Below are 15,945 nucleotides of genomic sequence, written 5' to 3'. Positions count from 1 at the left end.
GGCTCAGTGGTTGAGCATCTTTTGGCTCGGGTCATGATCCTGGGGTTCTGGGGTCCTGGGATCGAGTTCAGCATCAGGCTCCCGCATGGGGAACCTGCTTCTCCCTCTGCCTGTGTGTCTGCCTCTCTCCCTCTCTGTGCCTTTCATGAATAAGTAAATAAAATCTGTAAAAAAATAAAAAAATAAAATGATAAAAGCCAGCACTGGTGGGTCTGTAGGAAACAGCACGCTCCCAAAGAAGGATCTCTTCCTTGGATCTTTTCCCCCTGACGCTGTGGCCTATGGAACAGAGAAGTCCCTTTTCAGGCTTAGCCACGGTTCTCCCCGGGGATGAGTGAAGCCCTCGCAGCCCCCTGTCAGAATCACCGCGCCCTCCTGGAGGGTCCCAGAGGACACGGGTCTCGGGCAGGACGCGTCTCGCTGCCTCCTCCTCCAATCCCAGCCGCTCCCTGCTGTTCATTCACCAGTGAACACCAAGGTTGTGTGCTGAGCACTTCATACCCCTGCTCTGTGGTCCTTCCCATGACCCTTCCCATGGCAAGGATCCTCGTGTGACCAGTGAAGAAACTGAGGGTCATTTACCCAAGCCAGGCTGGTCCCGACCCCAGGTCCTTTGAAGAGCACAATGCTGTCCCTAGAGGAGCCTGGCCCTGGGTGAAGATCTTGGGGAGACCCCGGGACCCCAGGCTGCAGAGAGGAGGCAGGGGGTGCGGGTGGGGCCACGGAGAAGAGCTTCACAAACCTTTGTCCTGGTGTGGGAGTCAGCCAGGTGAGGAAGAGGGACAGGATGTCCAGGACCAAGCGAGCACTGTGGGCGAAGGCGGGGATGTGTGACACATAATCGGGTGTCTGAGGACTAAGCTCTTCATGCTGTCCTTTTGGCAGAGCGGAGAATGTGGGCTGGAGATCGGGGCAGCTAGGGGGAGGTCAGCTCTCTGGACAGAACCACCCAGGGGTGAGACTTTGGAAACCAGTGCCAGCCGAGGCGAGACAGTCGCGAACGGTGGGCCACAGGTCTCTGCCTTCAGCCCTGCCTGCTTCAATCAAGCATCCGGACGGGCTCGTGGGAGGCTTGCTTGGCGGATGCGCCAGGCCACACCTCATGAAAACATGGCATTTCCAGGAGCCTCCGCAGGTGGAACAAGGGACTGAAACCAACAGAATGGAGGTGAATAGGGAAAACCAGAATAACCTGCATTTGGGAGCAAAAGGTCAATTGCACAGGTTGACGAGTTATTGGCCAAGTTTCTTCCTGTCCCCAGTTGTCTTTAAAAAGTGCATCTCCTGAGACTGAGATGTTTCTGGGCCCTGTGCACAGAAGGTCCTCTATGAGCATTCTGTGCTCAGTGGCAGGTCATGCTGTGCACCGGTGGGCATCCCAGACTTGGGCAAGTCCTTCAGAGGAGGTGGGCAGCACCCTGGCACCAGGACGGGCCCAGCCCCACGGTGCCAGCGAGGCTCCCCTGCTCTTCACAATGGCAGGGGCTGGCCCAGCCCACATAGAAGCCCCCGGTCCACCCCAGGAAGGTAATCTAGCTGCCCTGAGACCGGACAGGGCCACGGCCAGGTGAGCAGCAGCTTGCGGGTGGGGCGGCGGGGAGGGCAGCCGCTGTGGCCTGTGATTCAGTATGAACCATGGCTGGGCAGACTGCTCAAGGAGAGACGCGGGAAGCAAGGAGGCCTGGCACACAGCAGGCGCTCAATAAATAGTTGATGATTCATGAAGCCTCCTATCTTTAGATCTCCAGGCCTTTTTAGCTTCTGTGCCTGTTTGCTCAGCTGTAAAGTGGGCATAAGTATTCCCCAAATGGTGGCATAGGGTGGGGGCACTCAGCCCCGCCAGCAAGCGACTCCCTCTATACCTCTGAGACATGTCCACACTGCCTTAGCTGTTTTACCACCAGGGACAGAGAGCTCACTACCTTGAGTCTGAAACACAGCAGACACTGGTCCTGTCCTCAGAGCATTCACAGTCTCAGGGGGAAGCACACGGGGGCCAGGTTCCATGGGACTCCTTGGACACCAGCAGCCTGACCTCACAGAGCTGACTCCCTGGTCCTGTTGGAGGGTGTTCCCAGTACAAGGGCCAGTCTTCCATAGATGGGCCCTGGAGGAGGGACCCCCACCCCAGGCCCAGCCCAGAGGCTTGGCTCACTGGTTTTCTGCACGGAAGGGTGACCGTCGGTGCTCAGGCAATGGCCCAGAGCCTGCAAGTGCTGGAACCCCCGCCCTCCTGCAGGGAGCTGGAAGGCCCGTGCCCCCCAGTGTGACTGTGCCACAGCTCACCTCACCTCACCTTCACTTGGCGCTCTCTCAGGAGAGAGGGGACTCTGGGGACCCCTCTCCCCAGTGGTGACCATCTGAAGGTGTGTTTCAGAACAGCAGTCAGGGGCTGCCTTGGGAAGGAGCTGGAGCCCTGCCCCCAGAAGGAGGCTGCGCTAGCCTGGAAGGGGAGGTGATGGAGGCCAGGTCCCTGCAGGGGCCTCTTCAACCCTCTGCCAGGATGGGACAGGGCGCCTCCTCCTCTGGGAACAGCAGGCTATTCCTGTCAGGCAGGTCAGAGGGGCCAGGGGCCAGAAGCCCTTTGTTGTCGGAAAGCACTAAACATGATCTGCCCCCCACCCTAGTTTCCAGACCTCCTTTCCGGCCTTTCCCAAAACTGCTGAGACAGACTCACTTCCCCAGGGAGTGAGGCACCCTTTCCTCCCTCCCTGTGACCTCCACGGGGAGGACCCATCCGGCCGGAGGAGCAGCCTGGGCGGGCCCCACGCAGATGGCACCGAGTCACCTGGGCCCTCGTGGCTCTGACACCCGTGAGCACGCTCAGGGCGGTTATTAGCTCGTACAGGAAAGGGTCAGATGGATCATTTTCATCTGCAAATGCCAGGTGGGACTCGCAGGCTGCCCCTTCTCGAAACCAATGAAAGGCCGGATCCTCATCCCGGGGCCAGGCTAGGTTAGGTTTGGGGATTAGGAGTGGGAAACAGCTATGCTTCCACTCAGGAATCCCACTTCTGGGAACTTATCCCAAGGAAACAATCCAACAGGAAAACCACGCTGTGCACAAACATGTCCCGCACTGGAGTTATTTATAATGGTACAGCCCCGGAAATAACCCCCGTGTCCAGCAGCGGGGGAGCGCCAGGCACCTCTGCTAGTTAAATATCGCATGGTTAGGAGATGGGGCGAACGGGGTGGGGATGGGGGTGGGGTGAGGTGGGAAGCCTGCAGGTCCTGGGTCAGTCCCCCTGTGATTCCTGAAGCCCCCACCCCCACCCCGGCACCCTTAAAGAGACTAATTCCAGGATTTACCCAGAGGTGGTGGATCAGAATCTCCAGGAAAGGAATCTCACACCAGGTAGGTGTGACAACCCCTGCTCCCGGGTAAGATCGCTATCAGTGAGGCCTTCGTTTTCACCTTGTTAAGTCTTGGATGTTGCATCTGCAAAATGTGCCGAGCTCCACGGCCTGCCCCTGGGGTGGTGACAGGGTTAGTGATGGCCCCAGTGGGGCCGGGGTCTGGGAGCTGCCGCCACCACTTACACAGCCTGTGTCTCCCACTCTCCTCCCTTTCCTGGGACCACACCTCCCCCTCTCCCTGTCCTATGACCGCCAAGGAATTTACACCTGCACCCTCCTCCCAGGCCACACAGGCTGGTTTGAGGACATCCAATGCCCCCGAGCTGTGGGAATGTTTCTGTAGTGTCTCCAGCACGTTCCCCCTGGCTGAGAGCCCCTGGACCAGGAGGGCCGACTCCGTCTCTGAAATTCCTTGTGTGCTGCCTCTCCCTGGTTCTTGGGTAGGTTCTCCACCTGCCTTCACAGGAGGGTGCACCTGCCATGGGAGAGACCCACCATGGACCCCCATATACATGCTGAACCTCAGCTTCTGTTGATCAGATGGGCATGATGACTCCTGCCTGCCTAGCAGGCTTGCCAGGAGGACAGGAGGAGAGAACGGGCCAGAGAGTGGTTTGTGAGCTGGGCAGGCCCGGGGTCACCTGGGGCTGGGCTGGGGCCCTCCTGCAGGCGAGGCCCTGTGGCCTGGGGGCTGCTGAGGAGGGTCAGTTCTGGGGGCTTCCATCAGGGAGCACTCCTGCCGCTCGCTCCCCCTCTCTTGTTTCACATGCCACTGCCCCACGGTATGTTTTTATGATTATTTAGGTAAATTATGTTTATACTGTAAACAAAATAATGCATGCACTTAGGTTAAAAAATAAATCAAATAACACCAAAATGTTCAGAAGGAAATGAAACGTCTCCCTAGCCTTTCCTCTCTCTCTCTTTTTAAAATTTCCTTAAAAAAAAAGGGGGGGGGGATTCATTTGAGAGAGAGAGAGAGAGTGAGCAGGGACAGGGGTGGAGGGAGAGAAAGAAAGAGAATTCTAAGAAAGCTCCACCCCCAGCACAGAGCCTGACCCGGCATGGGGTGTGGGTTGGAGACTCAATCCCACAACCCTGAGATCAGACCTGAGCTGTAACCAAGAGTCCAACACTCAACTGGCACCCGGGTGCCCCCCACATCTTCTTTCTTTCTCCCGGGAACAACAATTTCCACATGCACTTGTTCCTTCTGGGTTTGGCCTCCACATTTCTCAATAAGATGCTTCCGTGGCTGCTTCTTGATTTTTTAATTCTAGACACTTCTGATGCCTTCTGGTCAGGACGCATGAGGCTTAGCTCTCTTCAGCCTCATCCTCCTCCCCTCCCTCGCATCCCCTGGAGGGCTCTATCCACTTCTTCCTTAACCACGGTCAAGGGTTTTATTGGGATTATGTAAATGTTACTCTGGGAAAGTCACCAAGTGGTCAATGACAGTTTCTTTTCTTTTCTTTTCTTTCTTTTTTTTTTTTTTTTTTAAAGATTGTATTTGGGAGAGAGTGAGAGTGAGAGAGAGAGAGAAAGAAAGAGGGAAAGAACACAAGCAGGGGGAGTGGCAGGCAGAGAGGGAGAAGCAGACTCCCCACCGAGCAAGGAGCCCAGAGTCATGATGCTGGGCTTGATCCCAGGACCTGTGGATCATGACCCAAGCCAAAGGCAGCCGCTCAACCGATTGAACCACCCAGGCGCCCGACAGTTCCTTTTCTTATGGTTTTGTTGGTTTGTGTCCTAGAGTTAATGTATTAAAAAAAAAAAATTGCAAGATATTTAAATGTGTCTTCTTAATTTTTCTAGCCGATCCACCCTGCTCCTAGAGACAGTGGTGTCGAATGCTTAGGCATGTGGCTATCTTATCTAGACTTCGCCAGGGGCTTTTCCAGGCAGAGTGCTCCTTTCTCTGCTCTGGGACCTCTGAGAGTGGGGGGCCGGCCTTGGGCAGGATCCTCCCTCCTGGAGAAGCTAAGATAGTTTCCAGGGTCTGTTCTCAGGGCCTAGGAGGGCACGTGCTCCAAAAGCTTCCTGGAAAGGGCACAGCAGTTAATTTTTTTTCCTTTTTTTTGCGACCTTGCATTTCTGAAAAAGTTTATATTCCAGTCTCATACTTGGCTGATTCTCTCCATGGGCATAAAATCCAGGCAGGAAATCCTTTTCCCTCAGACTTTTAAGGCAACTGATTGCTCTGGGGCTTTCTAGTTTTCAGGGTTTCTAATGAGAAGTCCAAAGCTGGGCTCTTTAAATATTTTATTAATTTAAAAACATATGCACAGAGTTTCAAAAATCAAATAAAATTATAAGGCTTTAAAGGAAAAAAACCCCAAATAACCTAGTCTCCTGCCTCATGTTTCTACCCCTGATTTGTGCTTTCCAGAGCCAGCTAGGTTCTTCTGTGACTTATCTGCATATTTGCTAACAACACACACTGTTCTTCAATGGCTCTCTAGTAGAGGTGTTATCACGGCCTTTCTTTTAGGGACCAGGAAGGTTTAGTCAATGTGTGCACTTGCCGTTCCCTTCCCTGTCTTCCCAGGATGGCTATATCACAGTTTTTGGTTAATCAATATTAACTAGGGGGATCCCTGGGTGGCTCAGCGGTTTAGCACCTGCCTTTGGCCAAGGGTGCGATCCTGGGGTCCCGGGATCGAGTCCCACATCGGGCTCCCGGCATGGAGCCTGCTTCTCCCTCCTCCTGTGTTTCTCTCTCTCTCTCCCTCCCTATGTCTATCATAAATAAATAAATAAATAAATAAATAAATAAATAAATAAAATCTTTTAAAAAATCAATATTAACTATATAATATACTACGTGTATAAACATTATGGCCAATGGAACCACCATATGTCCTATGACTGCGTTTCCTTGCTTGCAGGACTTTTGGGTTTCCCTGGGGATTCATAATTGCCTCCTCGTTTGACTTGCTTGGTTTTCTTTTGTGCTTATCACTAATACAACCACCAAACTCTGACTGAGCTCTATTATTCCTCATAGGACAACCAAGCCTCCGGCGGGGGATCCATGATTTCTGTTCCCTTGCTTGACCTGACCACCTCCTCCTGGAGTCCTCCCCCTGTCCCACTCTGCACTGATTGCTCCTGGCTCCCATGCCCTCACCCTCCAGCTTTTGCACCATCGCTTTGGGATTCCTCGTTTCTTGAATTTCATGTCTTCACATTTTCTTATTTCTTGGTTTCATTCCTAATTTTAGAGAAAGGTTGTCTGGGAAATTTGGCCTTTTCTTTTTTTTTTTTTCTTTTCTTTTTAAATATGAAAATGTCTTACCCTACCCTTACACTTGATGGCTTAGGTACGGAAGTATTTTCCTTCAGAACCTTGAAGGATCGATCACACCATGGTATTCCAGCTCCTGGAGCTGCCTTGAGAATGTCAATGCTATGATTTCTGATCTTTTGTATGTGGCCTCCTCTCTCTGGGTCTCTCTGGATGCTTTTAGGATCTCCTCAATCTTTGTGTTCTGAGATTTTTAAAAAATATATTTTATTTATTTATTCATGAGAGACACACAGAGAGAAGCAGAGACATAGGCAGAGGGAGAAGCAGGCTCCCCACTGGGAGCCTGATGTGAGACTCAATCCCAGGATCCCTGGATCACATCCCTGAGCCAAAGGCAGATGCTCAACCACTGAGCCACCCAGGCTTTCTTGTGTTCTGAAATTTTATAAGGATTGCCCAGTATGGACATTTTTTTTTCCCCCAATGCTCTGCTGGCTGGATGGTGAGTTAGCACTTCCTCTTTGGAAAGCCATTTGGAGGGACACCAGGGTGGTTCGGGGGTTGAATGACTGCCTTTGGCTTAGGGCATGATCCTAGAGTTCCAGGATCGAGTCCCACATTGGGCTCCCCGCATGGAGCCTGCTTCTCTCTCTGCCGATGTCTCTGCCTCTCTGTTTCTGTCTCTCATGAATAAATAAATAAAATCCTAAAAAAAAAAAAAAAAAAAGGAAAGTAAGCTGTTTGGCATCATCCAGTCAAACGGAAGCCATGTGTGCTGTAGGACCAGCCATTCTGTGTTTTGGTATAGACCCAGACAAAGTTCAAGCTCGTGTGTATCAGGACACACGTACCGGATTGTCTACGGCAGGGTTGCTGGTTATAGGAAAAAAAAAAAAGAAACAAATGTGCTTCAAGAGAAAAGTAAAAGTGACATATTCATGCAACGGATATTAGAAGAGATCCTCAACTGGGGGTGATTTTGCCCCTAGGAGCCATTTGGCAAGGTCTGGAGATACTTCTGGCTTTCACAGCTAGGGGTGGGGGTGCTACTTCCATCCAATGGATAGAGGCCAGGGATGCTGGTAAACGTCTTACGATGCACAAGACAGCATTTCTCTGCCCCCACAACAAAGACATAAGGTCCAAGAAGTCAACGTTGCGGTGGGTGAGAAAGCTTGCTACCCAGCCAAGCAAGTGAGCCAACTACAGCTTCCGTGTATCAGGGAAGTAACGAGGGAGAAGCATATTGCCAAAGAACACAGGAAGCATGATACAGTTTAAATCACGTTCAAAGGCATGAATATCAAGCAGTCTATTATAAGGGGAAAATACAGTACGCTGATGGCTTGGGAGTAATTAATGCAACATTTGGAATCGTGGGGTCAGGTGGGCTGGGGCATGTGACCAGGAGGGGCCCCCGGAAGGCCTTCAAAAGTGGCAGTGACTTCCTAGGCTGGGCAGAGGCTGCCAGGCTCCTGCTGTGTCCCTGTTGGTTGTAATAGAAAACAGTTCCTTTTTTTAACCTTTCTCTTTTGAGAATTTATTTTTTTAATTTTTAATTTTTTAAAAGATTTTATTATTTATTTTTAAAGATTTTATTTATTCACAGAGAGAGAGAGAGAGACACAGGTAGAGGGAGAAGCAGGCTCCATGCAGGGAGCCCGACATGGGACTCGATCCCAGGTTTCCAGGATCAGGCCCTGGGCTGGAGGCAGTGCTAAACTGCTGAGCCACCTGGGCTGCCGTAACGAGTTTATTTTTAAGTAATCTTTACACCTAATGTGGGGCTCCAATTCACAACCCCCAAGATCAAGAGTCACACCGACTGAGCCAGTGAGGTGCCCCTATAATAGTTCCTAATAATAGTGTTTTTAGGAGCACCTGGGTAGCTCAGTAGGTTAAGTGTCTGCCTTTGGCTCAGGTCATGATCCCTGGGCTCCCTGCTCAGCGGGGAGTCTGCTTCTCCCTCTCCCCCCTGCTCATGCTGTCTTTCAAATAAATAAAACAAGATAATAACGTTTTTAAGTGTGAGATGTAGTCCTGCAAAGAGCTCCCCTGACTCAGTTTCCCTTGTGGTGGAGCCTCTTACCTGCCTTGCTCCTCATGGCAACGGTGAGGAGGATTGTCAGGAGCTGAAGGGGGAGGAGGGGATTTCAGTGGCTCTAGCTGGGGAGGGAGGGGTTCCGCGGATACCTCCCAATCGGTCCCTAATCAGACCTTCCACCCTGGGGACCAGTGGGGATCAATCTGCCCTGGCCTCTGGTTGCCTGGTTTTGCAGCCTCCCAGCTGCAGCTGGCCCTCTCCGATCTGTGCCTCCCTGCACACCTGTCACACGCTCTCTATCAAACAGAAGATTGGCCAGGTCTCCACTCTAGGCCTTCTGTACCTCCCACGGCCCACAGGTGAATCTGTGCAATGGGTACCAGGTCCTTATCAGAAGACTGTGCTGGTTCAGAGGATGGGAAGAATGTGCAGGGAGGGGAGGCATAGCTTCCCTTTCCAGGGCTTTGCAAGAGCTCTGCTAGGTGCTTGACACTGGCTTCCCCTGTGGGGAAGGGCGTGGATGAGAAAACTGTGGCTCAGAGGGGGTCGAGGAGTGGTCTGAGGTCACCGGGACATGTGTAGTTCCCTCCACTTGGACATTGCCAGCGCTCTCCTCCCACCTCCAAAATCTGACAAACTCCTACTCACTCTTCAGGATTCAATCCAGGAGGGGCACCTGGGTGGCTCAGTCAGTAAAGCATTTGACTCTTGGTCTCAGGGTTGTGAGTTTGAGCCCCATGTTGGCAGTAGAGACTACTTAGAGTCAAAAAGGATGCTCCCTTGATGATATGTTCTACTCACCTTTTTTGGGGTACTCACCACAATGCATCTACGTGGATTTTATAAATACGCCCATGCATAAGATTACACATATATATGCTTTTATGTATACACACTTACCTACCTAATTAAATGTGTGTTCAGTAAACCAATGAACGAAAGTGACCTTGGTCAAGTCTTTTCCCCTCTGGGGCTCAACTGCCTCATCTTCAAAATGAGAGGCTCAGATTCAATGGATCATGTGCTGAAGGGTCATGTATTCACTCAGCAAACATCACCTGGTGTCTGCTCTGGGTCCTGTGCTCCTTCCCAGCAGGGGGACAGGCTGCTTACCTCCAGTGTGGTCTCATTATCAGTTCCCAAGTTCTGTGTTTTAACACGGTCTATTATGTGTATACTGGCTCTCACTCCACCTGGCTCTCAAAAACATCTGTGTGGCTTTAAATGGACACACACTGGGAGGGAGATTCTGAAGAAAGAAAAAATTGGAGAGTGGGCAGTGCATCTTTATTATTTAAAAGACCCCCAACTACTTTTACTGGGCATCTAGAGAATTACTGGGTTAGAGAACCTTGATTTGGTTTTCCTGGTTTAAAAATTTTTTTTTTCTCTTTTTAAAGATTTTATTTATTTATTTGAGAGAGAGGGAGACAGAGAGAGCACACGCAAGAGGGGCGGGGAAGGAACGGGACAAGCAGACTCCCTGCTGAGCAGGAAGCCGGATATGGGGCTCGAGGATCACGATCCAAAATGAAGGCAGATGCTCAACCAACTGAGCCACCCAGGCTTTTACTATTTCCATGACAAAGCTGAGCTTGTCATGACCACGAAGCTAGAAACCAAGACACATGGCATTTATGAGCTCATGGCTTGCGGTAGGGTCTGTTGGGCTGTACTAGGGAGCTTGGCACTGTTTGCTGGACCCTGAGGGACATCGGCCCTTAGGGAGGGGGCTCTGGCTGGCCTAACCCTCTTGCTTTAAGACCCTGTCTTAGTTTGGCCCTCTCTACCTCCTGCCATCCTATTTCGTTCTGCTCCAGCCTGTGCAGCCATGGCGAGGGGGGCAGAGAGTCTCCCTCAGGCCACCTGGTGGCCTCATCTAAAGCGCCCTGTCTTTGCTGCCCCAGGGAGGAAGTTAGGAATGCTTCCTTGGGTCCTGGCTGGGGGACTCTTGGTCCTACAGTCTGTAGACGCTGCAAACAAACCCTATCTAGATGTAGGCTTCATTTTTCTCTTGGAAAGTTTGGCTGAAGCTGCCGGCCCTGGAGACTGGAGACGTGCAGGCCAGAGGAACCACCTGGGGCCACGCACCAGTGGGAAGGGCATTCCCATGAGTACAGCGTTACCCACCTCCACAACTTCTCTAGTGGGCTCATGAATCCTCTGCTCACCTCTTCTCTTCCAGGAGCTCTCTGCACGGGCTTCCTTTGGGGGATACCTCCAGGGAGCTGTTTGATCTGGCTTGGGACGGGGGAGTGGCTTGCCGCCTCCCCAAGTGTAAGCTGAAACCCTCTCCAAACCCGGATTCATTTGCACGGGGTTGGGCCTGTGGAGAGAACAGTGGCTCACCTGGGCCAAGTTCTGGGAACCCTGAGGTCCTCTAGGGCTTCACCCTCAAAAACTAAGCTTCTCCGGCTCATCCACTCCCCACCACCCCCTCCTGAACATCCACCTGGAGAGAGGGGCAGATGGGTGGGGAACGAGGTACTGAATCTAGACCTCTCTGTGCACCTACCCCACCCCTTCCCCACAAGCGGGCTACAGGGAGCCTCTTAAAAGGCAAATCAGGTCATGTTGCTCGGTGCTAACCCCCTACTGCTTTCCCAGCTGCCTTAGAATCAAGCTTGATCCGGCCGCTCTGACCTCATCCCTCACCCCTTCCCGGGCCCATCCCAGCCCCGCCGGCCTCCTTTGAATAGGCCGCTCACAGGCCAACCCTGGGGCCTCAGGACGAGCTATTTCTTCCACCTGGAGTGCCCCTCCCCCCCTCATCTTTGTCCTTTCGGCTCAGGTCTCAGAGCTTAGATGCACCTCCCCAGAGGTCCTCCTTGACCACGGGATCTAATGTAACCGATTATCACTTTCCGTGGCAGCAGCTTGTCTTAATCCCCTACACGGCACTTCTTAGAGCCTCGTGGTGCTCTGTTACCCGCCCTCTCCTCCTCCCTACGGAGTGCAACGCGGCCCCAGGGGGCAGTGACCTCCGCGGGCGCGCCCTGCCGTGCCCCCCGGCGGCCTGGAGCCGAGCTGGTGTAGAGAAGGTGCCGGGGACGCGGTCGTCCAGCCAGGGGTTGAGCGACTGCAAATGGGGACCTCAGCGGCTGCGCGGGCGCGCGCTCCAGGCCGTGGCGGCTCGCAGTCGAGCGCGCGGGTTTTATCTGGTTGCGGGGCCCGGGGGAGGGCCCCCCCCTCGGACCAGCTCGCGGCAGGCGCGCCCTAAACGCGCCTCGGGGCCGCGAGCATGGCGAGCCCGACTCACAGGCTGGGGCAACACCCCGGGTGCCCGCGAGGCTGCCGGTGGGGAGGGGCTTCTGGGGCCGGCCCGGCGCCCCCCGACCCTGGCGTCAAGGCCCCAATGGGAAGCCCTCCTCCATCCTCTCCGGGGTCTCCGCCTCGGGAACCCCCGCCTCTGCCCCGAAGCCCGCGGGGGCGGGGGCGGGGGGGGGCAGGCCCCCCGAGCCCTCCCCCCTGGGGCACGGGCCGGGTCCACACCGTGCTCGGACACCCTCCGGCGCGCGGAGCCGCAGCCCCTCCGCAGGCTCCGGCGGGGGACGCGCGTGGAGTCGGGGGCACGGAAGGGGACAAAGAGCCGCCCTGCCTCCGGGGAGGGCGACCCCCGAGTCCCGGTCCCATTGTTCGCCGTATCTCGGGCTACGCGGGACTCCGGAGCCCCCGGGAGGGAGCGGCCGGGCTGTCCCGGGCTCCGGGGTGTTTGTTTACCTGGGGCGGGGGAGGCGGGCGGGGGACGCGGGCCCGGGAGGGGGCTCGGCGTGCATTGCCGCGCGTCCCCTTTAAGGGAAGCCCGGCCCTACCTTTCCCACCGCCCCCCTCCCCTGCAGCCGTACCTGCATTTTAAAAGCGCCCTGTAGCCCGGGGATTGGCCGAGGCCGCGTCCTCCGGGCGCAGAAACTTGAGCCGCGGCGAGGGGGGTTGGAGGCCGGTGGCTGGGCCGTACCACCGGCCGGCGGCCCCCGCGGGCGCCCCGCCCCCCCACACACCCCCGGGGACGCCCAATCGGAGGGCCGGGGGGGCGGGCCCGCGGCTGGAGCGCGCCTCTGGCAGGGCGCCGGGCGGGCGAGCGCACCGAGCGGGGGGCGTCGGGGGCGGCCGCGCCTCTGCCCGCCCCTCGCCCCCGGAGGCGGAGCCGGCCGGGCGCCCCGCCCCCTCCCCGCCCGGAGTGGGCGGGGCGGCCGGGGCTCCGCGAGCTGGGCCGGGGGCGGGCCTCCGTCTGCTTCGCCCGAGCCCGGAGAGCACCCGGCACGGCGGCCGCCGACGCAGCAGCGGCCCCAGCTCGCCGAGCCCCGCGCCCCGCGCCCCGCGCCCCGAGCCCCGCGCCCCGCGCCCCGCGCCCCGCGCTCCGCCGGCCGCCCGGGAGGACGCTGCGCGAGGGCGCGCGAGGCGGCGCGGGGCGGCCCGCACGCACCCCCGGCCGCCCCCTGCCCGCGAGCGCACCGGCCCAGCGCCGCCGGGGCGCGGGGAGCGCCGGCCGGGCGAGGGCGCGGGCGCGGGCGATGCCGCGGTGACGGCCCCGCCATGGCGAAGCCCCCGGCGGCGGCGGCGGCGGCGGCGGCGGCGGCGTCGGAGGAGCTGAGCCAGGTGCCGGACGAGGAGCTGCTGCGCTGGAGCAAGGAGGAGCTGGCGCGGCGGCTGCGGCGCGCGGAGGGCGAGAAGGTGGGCCTCATGCTGGAGCACGGCGGCCTGATGCGCGACGTGAACCGGCGGCTGCAGCAGCACCTGCTGGAGATCCGCGGCCTCAAGGACGTGAACCAGCGGCTGCAGGACGACAACCAGGAGCTGCGCGAGCTCTGCTGCTTCCTCGACGACGACCGGCAGAAGGGGCGCAAGCTGGCGCGCGAGTGGCAGCGCTTCGGGCGCCACGCGGCCGGCGCGGTGTGGCACGAGGTGGCCCGCTCGCAGCAGAAGCTGCGCGAGCTCGAGGCGCGCCAGGAGGCCCTGCTGCGCGAGAACCTGGAGCTCAAGGAGCTGGTGCTGATGCTGGACGAGGAGCGCGCGGCGCTGGCGGGGGGCGGGGGCGGGGGCGGCGCGGGCGGCGGCGGCGGCGGCGCGGGCTCCCGCAGCTCCATCGACAGCCAGGCCAGCCTGAGCGGGCCCCTGGCCGGCGGCGCGGCGGGCGCGGGGGCCCGCGACGTGGGCGACGGCAGCAGCACGTCGAGCGCGGGCAGCGGAGGCAGCCCGGACCACCACCACCACGTCCCGCCCCCGCTGCTGCCCCCCGGGCCGCACAAGGCCCCCGACGGCAAGGCGGTCGCCACGCGCAGGTCCCTGGACGACCTGTCGGCGCCACCGCACCACCGGAGCATCCCCAACGGCCTGCACGGTAAGGACGGCGCGGGTGGCGCAGCGCGGCCCTCGGGAGAAGGGAAGCCCGAGTGGCCCGCCACGCAGGACCCAGCTCCTGCTCCAGCTGCTCCCCAGACTGCGGGATCCCGCGCCCATCCGCGCTGGGGTTGTGGGTGATGGTTTTCTGGGCAAGCGAGGGGGCGTGACCCTGCCCAGCTCCGAGTTCGCACCCGCGCTGGGAGCCCACTGGACCCCAGAAAAGTTTCTCTCGCCGAGAATTACCAGTATTCGTGGGGGCGGCTGGGGACGCCTCATCCCAACCTGGAGATCGCTGTCCGGGAGCGGGAAGTTCACGGAGGGGTGGGGTGGGGAGGTAGGGGTGGTGGGGGTGGGCAGGGGGAAGAAAGGCCTTTTGCCTGCAGGTGAATTTCCCCTCTTATTTGGAGCAACACCAGGCAGCCCTGATCCTGAGCAGCGGCCACGTGTGTGGGGTTCTGGAGTCCACCTGGGCTTCCCTGCGCTGCCTGCCGGCTGAGAAGGAGCTGGCTGCGGGCGCCTGAGACTCCCAGGCAGCTGGGCCAGAGGACTAAGAGCCTTTCTGGTTTGCTCTCAGGCCTGAACTTCTCAGGGTGGACAGACCTTTCCGAACCGGGGCTCTAAGACTTTCCAGAAGGATAGGTGCTTGGAATGGATTCTGGCTTTTCTCCTCTGCCTGCCTCAGTTTCCTTATCTGTAGAACGGAGTTGATCCCCGCCTTGTGGATTAGAGGGTGGAGATAAAGGCTCCCACGGGGTTTGTAAGCTGTTGGTCGCCTTACAGGAAGTGCCAGGGTGGGTAGGTGGCCTGGGTGTGGGCGGAGGACCTTTGGCCCCAGGGGAGCTCGGCTCCTGTCTTCCACGCCCATGTGACCGATGGGCCTCCAGCTTGGGTCCGTGGAGCCGAGCAGACGCTGCTGTTCCCAGCGCTCGGTCCGTGGCTCTCCCTGCCACGCGTGCCTCTCCCTGCCTCCCTGTTCTTCCACATTTTTGGTGGCTTGGCTCCCAGTTCTGGTGGCACTTGCTGCTGCCTGAACTATTTGCCTGAAGGTGGAGATTAAACAGCACTTTCTGGTTCTTCTTTAAAGGGTTTCCTGGTTCGGAGAAAATGTATCTGGGCTTTAAATGACTGCTTTTCCCCAGAGTGACGCCTGAGCAGAGGAGGGACGCCCTCCCTTTGGTTTGGTGGCCAAGTGGCCTCTGTGGGGTGTTGGAGTGGGAACCAGACCCATGGAGGTGGGGTGCTAGCACAGCACAATTTTTCCTTTATTTAGGGGCCCCAGCCGGAGTTCAGAGCAGGACTGGGTTGAGAGGGATATTTTGTTACTGATTAGCAACCTACCACTACCACTCGGGTTTCCCTTTGTAACTCTGTATCCATTCCCACCTCCCACCACAGGGGGCTGGAGGCCAGCGGGAGCAGCTCACAGTTAGGTGGCTTAATTTGTTGGGGTTTCTGGGCCCGGGGAGTCAGGAGCCCCAGTCCCAGCCTCTCTGGCCTTGCCTTCTTGGGGGCCTCAGGAGGAGCGGATTTCTGGGCCTCAGTTTCTCCCAAGTGCAAGGAGGGATTGCTCCAGTCTCATGGCTGGGAAATGTTTCTGGTTTTCGGCTGCGTCATCAGTGACACTTGGAGAGAGTGGCTGTCGGCACCGAGGTGCCCTGGGTCACGGCGTATTTGTGGGGAAGTCCTCTCATGCGTTGGACAAGGAGATTCGGCCCGTGTGGCCCAGTGTTCAGCGGCAGCTGTGGATGATGCCGGGACAGGGGACCAGGGGGTGGCTGGGACTTGAGGTGCAGAGTTTCCTGCAGAGAGTCTGTGCCCACCCCTCAGCCCCCCAAGTCCCACACTCACTTGGAACAGGCCTGCCACCCATCTTGTGATGGCCAAGCTTTGTGTTGGGCGAAAGACAAAATAAGCATTACTATCACCAATTTCAGTTACAGACAGCCTACAG

At 57.2% G+C, this 15,945-nt stretch overlaps 2 protein-coding genes and 1 long non-coding RNA gene across 11 annotated transcripts in view; 1 reads left to right on the top strand and 2 right to left on the bottom strand.

Annotated features, from left to right (window-relative positions):
- HHIPL1 (HHIP like 1) overlaps window positions 1-1,086 on the bottom strand; it is a 43,332-nt gene extending 42,246 nt beyond the window's left edge. Inside the window, exon 1 of one of the 2 annotated variants that reach the window (XM_072839903.1) lies at window positions 743-1,086. The gene's annotated coding sequence lies outside the window, so the exon portion shown is untranslated. The remainder of the gene's footprint in view (window positions 1-742) is intronic. The other variant, XM_072839902.1, reaches the window with a different exon arrangement.
- Window positions 1,087-6,602: 5,516 nt separating this feature from the next.
- On the bottom strand, window positions 6,603-12,650 carry LOC140640462 (uncharacterized). Its single transcript, XR_012037182.1, has 3 exons — window positions 12,500-12,650; window positions 10,785-10,980; window positions 6,603-9,903 (listed from the first exon to the last, which is right to left on the bottom strand). It is a non-coding gene; the product is annotated as an uncharacterized lncRNA (long non-coding RNA).
- A 503-nt stretch (window positions 12,651-13,153) lies between these two features.
- The window catches only part of CCDC85C (coiled-coil domain containing 85C), a 77,469-nt gene continuing 74,677 nt past the window's right edge, over window positions 13,154-15,945 (top strand). For all 8 annotated transcript variants that reach the window (XM_072839900.1, XM_072839899.1, XM_072839897.1 and 5 more), the window contains exon 1: window positions 13,154-13,992. In XM_072839900.1, the coding sequence (XP_072696001.1) occupies window positions 13,188-13,992 (805 nt within the window). In that variant the 5' untranslated portion in view covers window positions 13,154-13,187. The remainder of the gene's footprint in view (window positions 13,993-15,945) is intronic.

The sequence above is a fragment of the Canis lupus genome, chromosome 9 (assembly GCF_048164855.1).
Source record: "Canis lupus baileyi chromosome 9, mCanLup2.hap1, whole genome shotgun sequence".
NCBI lineage: Eukaryota > Metazoa > Chordata > Mammalia > Carnivora > Canidae > Canis > Canis lupus.
This window is presented reverse-complemented; position numbering and strand designations above follow the sequence as displayed.